The sequence below is a fragment of the Lynx rufus genome, unplaced genomic scaffold (genome assembly GCF_022079265.1).
Source record: "Lynx rufus isolate CCGP_SWC_20201006 ecotype Redwood Valley unplaced genomic scaffold, mLynRuf1.p SCAF_4, whole genome shotgun sequence".
Taxonomy (NCBI): Eukaryota; Metazoa; Chordata; class Mammalia; order Carnivora; family Felidae; genus Lynx; species Lynx rufus.
Genome location: NW_025814856.1, coordinates 58,346,145 through 58,355,832, shown reverse-complemented (window position 1 = coordinate 58,355,832; position 9,688 = coordinate 58,346,145). Strand labels below are relative to the sequence as shown.

The window sequence follows — 9,688 nt, the reverse complement described above, 5'->3', positions numbered from 1 at the left end:
GATATCATGACCTGAGCCAGAGTCAGATGCCTAACTGATTGAGCTACCCAGGCGCCCCCGTGTCCACTTTTCTAAAACATTTAGCAGTTCTACATCTCAGGATTGAAAACAAAAAAAAGCTAGCTGTGAACGCAAGACTGAATGTGTCTTCCCAAAATTCACGTTGAAATCCTAACCCCTCGGTGTGATGGTATTAAGAGGTTGAGCCCCTGTGAATGGGATTAGTGCCCTCATAAAAGGGATCCCAGAGAGTTCCCTCACTCTTCCAGCCATGTGAGGACACAAGACAGCTATCTATAAACTAGAAAGTGAGCTCTCACAAAGAATCTGCTGGCGATCCTGGACTTCCAGCCTCCAGAGCTGGGAGATATAAATGTCTGTTGTTTATAAACCACCCAGACTGTGCTATTTATTATAGCAGTCCGAACAGACTGAGACAGAAGAGGACAAGAGGAGATTGCGGATTTATTTCAGTAAGCACTGAGGCACTAAATTCATACACATCTTTGATAAAACAAAAGGAGGAGACAACAGGGGGGCAGGCGTGTGACCCTACCCGGATCCTGGGAGGAAACTTACAGGTGCAGTCTGGACAACATAAGGCAGGGGGAGGGTTGAGTGGGGGCACATGGGGACTTGACTTTGGCCTGGGAATAACACCCAGCTCAGACAGACTCTGGCGGCAAGTGACGGAGGTCACTGCGCAATGTGGGTAAAAAATTCTGGGACCCCGTACACAAAGGTACCAGAGGGGGTCTGCGTGAAGAACAAAGTTGAGCCCTCCAAGGGTCTGAACCCCAAGCAGGGATAGACGCCAGAAGTTGGGGCATCGGTGAGGACCCAATACCCAGACGCATCGGGCAGCGCCTGGACTCCCGCCCCAGGCTGTGCTGTAAGTCGCACCATCGCTGCCCCAGTAGAAGGGAGGGATGGGGTCTGCGTGGCTTCTGATTCCACGTGGTGTCTGGGCTCATCGCGGCGGTCCGACTCCACACGCAGACCTGGTCTCAGCATGCGTCTCGGCCTCCCTTGGAGGCCAGGGTCTCGGTGAAGGTCTGTTCCCCTTCCTTCACGATGGCCTTCGTCTCTGTCTCTGAGGTCAGGTGTGAAAGCCGGGGTCACACATCTCATAGGTTTCACCACAGCAAAGGGTTTCGAGGGCTGGCCTGGCTTCACGGGGCCATCTGCTTTCACGATGCCTCCGGCTTCCATCCCAGAGCAGTCTGGCTCCTGAGAATGCACACCTGAAGCAAAGTAGAGAAGCAGAAAGTGGGAAGAAGAAATCAGAGCTTCTTGAGGAAGCTTTGGGGGCAGATTAATGGGGGGGAGGGTATGAGGTGGTCCAGGAGACCCCCAAGTGTCAAGGACTTGTTATGTGTGGCACTCTCACTGGTCATTTCTTTTTAGGAAAATTTTTAATTATTTTTTAAGTGTTTATTTATTTGAGAGAGAGAGAGAGAGAGAGTGCAAGTGGGGAAGGGGCAGAGAGAGAGGGAGACACAGAATCTGAAGCAGGGTCCAGGCTCTGAACTGTCAGCACAGAGCCCGACGCGGGGCTCGAACTCACGAACCTTGAGATCATGACCTGAGCCGAAGTTGGACACTCAACTGACTGAGCCACCCAGGTGCCCCCCGACTGGTCATTTCACTTGGCCTCCCCACCACTTATCCAGCTAAATAATCGCCATCCCCATTTTCCTGACGGGTAAGCTTATTCTAGATTCACTCTGAATTCACTAGATTCAATTTGAATCAGAGTGACAGTCCCTGCCCTCACCAGGCTTAAATTTCAATAGAAGAGACAGACACAACACAGCAACAAAAAAAATATAATGTCACCAGTGGGTGACAAGTTGGAAAGTAAAGGTGTTAGGGTATTACGAGGAAGGTGGTTTTGAATCCAAAGGGCCTGGAATTCTATCTTAACTGACCTGAGATGAGCTTCAGTTTTCTTTTTCATGAATTGATACGGTGATACACCGACTCCTGGGGTGTTACAAAGACTTGGTCTCTAAGAGCAAATGCTTAGATTAGTGTCATCCTAGCTTGTCCTTGGGGGCAGGAGGCCCAGAAAGTCTGGCTGGAGGAGTCAACATAAACCTGTAAGCCAGGACCTTCTCAGGAATGAGCGGGATTTAGCAAGGCAAGGGCTGAGTAGGAGGGAGGATTCCCAGGGGGATGGAGACTGGGAGCAGGCTTCTAGAATGGAAAGAAGACTGGACTAGCTGGAGGATAGCACGGCAGGAGGGAGAAGTTCATAAAGACCCCTTGAAGCTAAGCCAAGTTTCAGTTGACCCTAAGATCAAAGGAGAACCAATGAAAGATTTTAAGGAAGGGAGCAAGTTACCATGTTTGGACTCCAGAAAGTGAAGTGTGGACAGAGAAAAGAAGGGGGAGTGCCTAGAGGCAGGAAGGCTGGGAAGAGGTAAGGGAAAGACAGCAGGACCACAGGGATCCCCTGAAGACAGACTGGATGAAAGGGGGCATCTGGGGCCCCCACCGATGCTGTTTGTCTGCAGGGCACTCTCCTGACCATTTGTTAAACACACCCCCACCGCCATGTGCCTTCCCCCAACAGAGAGAGCCAGGAGGCTGTTTCCCCAAGGTAGGGCTCAAGGGAGAAGGCGCAGGTTTGTGTCACCCGAGTGGCAATGTGAGAACACAGATGTGAGTCTGAGGCTCCACGCGGGGCTCAGCCGGAGCTGGATTTGAGTCATCTACGCAGAGTTGGTCATCACCGCCATGGGAGCTGATGGGATTGGTACGAGAGAATGAAGGAGCAGAGAGCGCCTCTGATAGAACCCTGAAGTCCACTGCTGACCTCTAAGGGAAGGGTAGAGACATAGCACCTTTCAGGGCCACTGGTGCAGAGGGAAACTGGGAGGGTTTACCCAGATCCAAGATGGAGGGAACAGATCAGGGAAGGATGAGCTGCCCACAGTGTTGGCGACGTGGGACAGAGCAGGCCTACGATGGGGCCACTTCTGTTGGCCCCCCGGACTCAGTGAGAACAGCATGAGGACAGCGGCAGAGGCAGAGGCCATATTCCACAGCAGCGTGGTAGGGAAGATGGCAGGTGAGTGATGACGGTAAGCAGGAGACAGCAAATGTGGGGCTTTTACCAGGGGTCATTGAGTCATGGTTGGGGGGCAGTCCTGGGACACAAGAACCCAACAATAGAGAGCACCAGGCATAAAGAACGGCTCCAAGAGACCCACTGCCATGGAACAAATTGAGAGCATTTCAACATAACGCCTTCTTTCTCTACAATCATCATCCAAAAATAAAAAAAAGCCAGGATCAGATCCTCTCATGGGTGAATTTTTTTCCAGTTCTCGGCTACAAAAGCTCAAACTCATAATAATACCTTAAATCAATCTCAGAATGGTCAGGGTCCCCGCAGCACGAGGTGGGGAGTTGCAGGCTCTGAGACACGACCATAGCCCTGTTGCTAGTTCCTTTGACCCCATCTTCTCTGCACTCAGGGGCTGGCATAAACAGAAAGAAAGGGACACTATAGGAGAGTTCTGGAACTAAGGACAGGTACAATAGTTAAAAACATTTGAATTTGGGGGTTTTGAGTTTCAGAAATCAGAGTCCTGGGAGATTCAGGCATATCAAGCTTTATTCAACACTTAAATGACTCATGGGGTCCTGCAGAGCCATTTACATCTGCTGTCCCAAACTCAGGCTCAGAGCTCAATGTGACTCCAGAAGCAACCAAGAATGTCCTGGATGAGCTGGCAGGGGGCTTGCCGATAGGACCTAGAGGGCTCAGAGAGATCTGCATGGACTTAATGGCCAGACACCAGTAGGAACAGAAGCAAGGGGTAGCTTCCAGACCACAAGCAAGGACCAGAGCATGCTTCCCTGTGTTGACCTAGATTTAACCCCAGTAGAAGTGGGGGCAGAGGGGAGGGAGGTGTGAGATCATTCATTGACCAAAGAAAGTCTGAATTGTTAAGCCCCCTAATTCAGGAACACTAAAAAATCAATAAGATAAACAACCAAACAGAGGAAAATAGCAGAAAGCAATCACAGGCCATCCATAAAAGGGAAAAAGCAAATGGTCCCTATACACATAGGATGCTAAACCTCACTTACAAGGAAGCCATCCAAATTAAAGGAAAAGTTGTACCATTGCTATGCATCTATCAGACTGGTAAAGATGACAAGATTTAGGACGCTCAGTGTATGGACAGAAATGTTATGGTGAACAATTTCACAATAGCTATAAAATTTTAATGCCCTCCAGAAAGAGAACATGATGGAGGTACTTGGTTTATCATAGATCATGAAGCAGCATCCAGCTATAGGAATGAAGACAGTGTGATGTTCAAAGAGAGATAAATGACTGAGCGATAGAATGGAACAGACAGCCCAGACTGGATCCACATCTATGGAGATTTAGCTGATGACAGAGCTGGCACTGAAGAGCATCTAAAGACTCTTCCCTGAGAAGCCTGTGAAGTCTAAGAGAAAAACAAACAAACAAAAAACAAAAACCAAGAAACCGGCACGTTGGGGTTCCCCAATTCGGCAGGCCAGCCACATAAATTCTGCAGAACCCACAGTCAACAGGCCCCATTCATTGGCTCAGAGCGACCATTCAGCTTCTCAGCGTCCCTTTTTCAATATGCGCAGCCAACAAGGGGACATCAAACATCAGAAGAAAGACTAACGTGAGACAGGAAACTGATAATCAAACAGAAAGAAAGCAACTTGCAGGAAGTAGCTTATGCCATAGGTGAAAGTTTCAAAAAAACATATCATTAATATCTTTTGAGAGAGAAGAGAAGAAATGATGCCCATGGATCAATTACAAGATACTTTTATTTTTTAATGTTTATTTATTTATTTATTTTGAGAGAGAGAGAGAGAGAGAGGAAGACAGAGAGAGAGAGCATGAGCAAGGGAGGAGAAGAGGGAGAGAGAACCCCAAGCTGGCTCAATGACGGCAGCACAGAGCCCAACATGGGGCTCCATCCCATGGGCTGTGAGATCACAACCTGAGCTGAAATCAAGAGTCAGATGCTCAACCAACTGAGCCACCCAGGTGCCCCAATTAGAAGACACTTTTAAAAGGAACATTCAGAAAAGCAAACAAAGGGGCGCCTGGGTGGCGCAGTTGGTTAAGCGTCCGACTTCAGCCAGGTCACGATCTCGCGGTCCGTGAGTTCGAGCCCCACGTCGGGCTCTGGGCTGATGGCTCGGAGCCTGGAGCCTGTTTCCGATTCTGTGTCTCCCTCTCTCTCTGCGCCTCCCCCGTTCATGCTCTGTCTCTCTCTGTCCCAAAAATAAATAAACGTTGAAAAAAAAATTAAAAAAAAAAAAAAAAGAAAGAAAAGCAAACAAAAAGACCCATTCGAAATTAAAATTATGAGAGCAGAAATTAAAATCTCCATGGAGGGGATCTCACAACTGTGAGATTGGGCTCCTCACTGGGCTTGGAGGCTGCTTAAGATTATCTCTGTCCCTCTGCCCCTCCCCCACTCACACGTGTGTGTGTGTGTGTGTGTGTGTGTGTGTGTGTGTGTGTGCTCACTCTTTCAAAAATAAATAAAAATAAAGTAAAATAAAATAAAATAAAATAAAATAAAATAAAATAAAATCTCCGTGGATATTTTGAAAGACAAAGTTGAGGAAATGTCCCAGAAAAAAATCACAAAAATAAAAAAATAAGGGGGATAAAATATAAGAAAATTAGAAGCATAGTATTACCAAAGCTAATTATCAAAAAAATTTTTGAGTTATGAAGACAAAGAGAAGGTTCTAAAAACTTCCAGAGAGAGAAGCAGAGAGAAAGAGAGATAGAAGGAAGAACTGTCTTCAAAATTCTGAGGGAAAAGGATTTCCCACCTAAAATTCAAAACCCAACCAAACTATCATGAATCAAGAAGGGTAGAAAAAAGACACTTTTAAAAATGCAAGGTCTCAAATAATTGTTTTGGATGCATGTTTCCCCAGGAATGCTACTAGAAGGTTTGCTCAAACAAACAAACAACAACAAAAAAACAAAAATAAACAAGCAAACAAACAAAAAAACAAAACCAAAACAAAACAGACTAAGAGGGTATAAAATTCCAAAGTGGGGAAGAATGCCCCAGATGATGGTCAAGGGAGATCCTAGGATGGCAGCCTGAAGTTGGCTGAGAGCAGCCAGTCTAGGCTGGAGCAGGTTAAAAGGGTGTGGCAGTAATGCCACCAGAAGGTGAAATTGATAAGACACTTGATTGAGTTTGTATTTAAACAACTGAGGGGGACACCTGGGTGGCTCAGTCGGTTGAGCGTCCGACTTCGGCTCAGGTCATGATCTCGCGGTCTGTGGGTTCGAGCCCCGCGTCAGGCTCTGTGCTGACAGCTCAGAGCCTGGAGCCTGTTTCAGATTCTGTGTCTCCCTCTTTCTCTGACCCTCCTCTGTTCATGCTCTCTCTCTCTCTGTCTCAAAAATAAATAAACGTTAAAAAAAAAAAATAAAAACAACTGAGGAAGAGTGAGAATGGATTAGTGGTCAATTGGCAGATAAAAGCCCAAGTATTAGGTTTTGGAAAATTCAAGTTGCACCAAAGGAGAAAGGGATCCTGGTCGACTAGATGGTCTCATTTTGAATAGTGACATTCTGCGGGGAGGTGGGGGCCTGAAGGTGGGGGGGGGGGGAGGGGGCGGGGCGAGTGCGGCTAGCGGTGAGGATGGTGGGAATGCAAGAACTACAGCTAATTACTCCTCTCCCACAGAGGGAAGACCATAAATAAAGCCTAAAATGGAAAACCGAGTTAGTAATAGTGTAAACATGGTATTTAGAGAACAGAAAGTGATGTTGAAAGAAACCAAACAGATGAAAACGGTTGTCTCTAAAGTGTGAGAAGTTGAGAAGTAGCAGGGGCTGCTGTTTTTCATAATGTGCCTTATTGGGATCTCTGAGTTACATAAGTAAATACCAAAAGTAAAATAAAAACCAGGAAAAGGTTAGAAAGCAAGTAACTGAGGGTGCCTGGGGGGCATGGTGGGTTAAGCCTCTGACTCGATTTTGGCTTGGGTCACCATCTCACCATTGGTAGGATCGAGCCCCGCATTGAGGTCTTTGCTGGAGCCTATTTGGGATTCTCTCTCTCTGTCTTTCTGTCCCTCCTCTCTTCCCCCACCCCCCTACTCTCTGAAAATAAATAAATAAACTTTAAAAAGAAAAAGGGGGCACCAGACACATACCTGACCTCCTGCTGTTGAACTCTTCGAAGCTGGCTCTGGAAACCTGGAGAGCAGGACACCCTTTCAGGAAGAGAGGTCCAAGGGGTTGAGGGTCCAGAAGTGTCCGCAGATCAGGACTGTAGCTCAGACCTTAGCCGTCGGACGACCTTCTCACAAGCCTCCAAGAAGTCTACTGAGCCTTGGGTTTCCCAGTCCCCTTATATAGGACGGTGGGTGTTACCCTGGCACACGATTGGATAGAAGTGGGTAGTAGGTGGAGCCAAGGTGGGCAGGGCTTGCTTGACTTGGGAGGAGTTTACTGGACTAGAGTCTTCCATTGGCCAAATGGGCCCGCCATGACTCAATCATTCATAGATGGGCACGCCCCATCGACTGATCTAAACGTTACAGGAAAAAAAATGCATAGTTAATGTTGTGTTAAGTGCCAGTGAAAGGGAGATGTCATGAGAGCGATTAATAAAATCGGATTAGGTCTGGGGCCGGTCGTCAAAGAGAAGGATATCTGGGCTGAAATTGGAAGGGTTGGTAGGTAGGCACCAACCCGGTTGGGTAGAGCAGGGCGCAGAGGACAGGTGAGGAAGAGCCCCTCAGAGGTAGAAGGGAGCCCAGTTCTTTCCAGGAATGGAGAGGAGGCTGGCTCAGACTGAGGGGGCGGTGGGAGATGAAGTGGGCAGACCACCCAGGTACTGCTCTTGTTCTAAGGGCAACAGAAAACCACAGGGGGGTTTTCGGCAGAGGGAGATGCTGGTGATGAGATTAACATTTCATAAGAGATCACCCTGGCCGTTAAATGGAGAGCGATTTGAAAGTGCCGAGATTAAAACGTGAGGGGCAAGAAGGCCACTGCAGCCCTCTGTGTTGAGATAGTGTCTTATTAGACTAGGGCGGTGGGCAGTGGAGAAGGGAAACGGTTAGAGAGAAATTTACAGGCAAGAACCAAAGCCGTGCTGGTCTGGACACACCCTGGAGGGGGAGGGGACCGCCAAGTTTGTAGGGCCGCTTATTAAAACAGGATGTGCCAGGAGCCTTGCCTAGTGGGAGGATTATAAACTTGGTTTACACACGCTGGGTCAAAGGGGCTTTTCTTTTTAAGTTGTTTTATTTTGAGAGAGAGCGAGTGGGGGAGAGGCAGAGAGAGACAGAGGGAGAGACAGAGAGACAGAGAGAGAGAATCTCAAGTAGTCTCCACACTCAACGTGGAGCCCAACTTGGGGCTCGATCCCACGAGCCTGGGATCATGACCTGAGCCAAAATCCAGAGTCAGCCTTTCAACCAACTGAGCCACCCAGGTGCCCCTACCAATTTTATTTTTGAGTTGACTTTCTATCATTGAGTTGTAATAATTCTCTGTGACTTACGGATACAAGTCCTTGGTGGATACATGTATTGTGAATGTATTTTCCCAGTCTGTGGCTTGCCTTTTCATTGTCTTAACGGGTGTCTATCAACGAACAGAAAATTTTAATTTTAATGAGGCCCAATGTCTCAGGTGGAGATTTCCAGGGAACCAAATCTGAAAGGGAAATCAGAGCTAAAGAGGTTGATGAGGGGTGCGTTTTAGGGGCAGGGGGGCAGGAAGCAGGACAGGACGGTCTCAATGTTATGCTTCCGCTGACCCGTAGGAGCCCACAGCCGTCTGTGGAGGCTGAGAGCCGGCTGCTGGGCGCCATCTAGCCGTTGGGTTCCTAAACCCTCTATTTCTGAGCAAGTGTCTGGGTGGTAAATCAGTGTCCACTGCATAAAATGTATCAATATTTTCTTGTGTAATTCATGTTTGTTTGTTTTTTATTTTTGGTGTCCCATCTAGATCTAGGGTCATGATCCAAGGTCATGATGAGTTTTTCCTGTATTTTCTTCCAGAAGGTTTTATAGTTTTAGCTTTTGCCTGTAGGTCAATGACCCACTTGTGGTCATTTCTGTGCAGGGCATGAGGTAAAGGTTAAATTTTGCACTTTTGCATACGAATATCTAGTGTGTTCCAACACCATTGCTGAAATCGGTGGTGTCAGGGCGCCTGAATGGCTCAGTCGGTTAAGCATCTGATTTCAGCTGAGGTCATGACCTCATTGTTCCTGAGTTGGAGCCCAGTGTCAGGCTGTGCCCCTCCCCCACTCACGCTCTGTCTCTCTCTGTCTCTCAAAAATAAATAAACATTAAAAATTCTTTTTAAAGAAATCAATGCTTTTTTTTTTCTTTCATGAAACTGGATGAGAGTTTTAAATTTCATGTGGTGAATTAAGTTAAGGGAAAAAAAAAAAAAACCAAGAACCTTTCCCAACTATCAAAATAATGGGGTATGCTCAGGCAAATGAGTGGATGGAATAAATCAGAAACACATAACAGCTAACAACGATAATTAACATATTGCATGCTTGCTATGTGCCAGGCATTGTTACCTACACTTCTCATATATTCATGCATTCAACCCTCTCAGAAACGTTACAATGTAGGTGCTACTGTTATTCTTATCTTACCAATGAAG

General features: G+C 47.1%; 1 protein-coding gene across 1 annotated transcript; it reads right to left on the bottom strand.

The window, feature by feature from the left end:
• Window positions 1-696: 696 nt before the first annotated feature.
• On the bottom strand, window positions 697-8,876 carry PRR20G (proline rich 20G). Its single transcript, XM_047095202.1, has 3 exons — window positions 8,823-8,876; window positions 7,207-7,249; window positions 697-1,244 (listed from the first exon to the last, which is right to left on the bottom strand). Exons 1-3 carry the CDS (start codon window positions 8,874-8,876, stop codon window positions 697-699), a joined length of 645 nt encoding a protein of 214 aa, XP_046951158.1.
• Window positions 8,877-9,688: the final 812 nt, after the last annotated feature.

Coding starts and splice junctions, on each gene's coding strand:
- PRR20G (XM_047095202.1), bottom strand. CDS start 8,876: ATGGCGCCCAGCAGCCGGCTCTCAGCCTCCACAGACGGCTGTGGGCTC. Junction 7,250..8,822: donor ACGGCTGTGGGCTCCTACGG/GTCAGCGGAAGC, acceptor CCTGCTCTCCAG/GTTTCCAGAGCCAGCTTCGA. Junction 1,245..7,206: donor GTTCAACAGCAGGAGGTCAG/GTATGTGTCTGG, acceptor ACTTTGCTTCAG/GTGTGCATTCTCAGGAGCCA.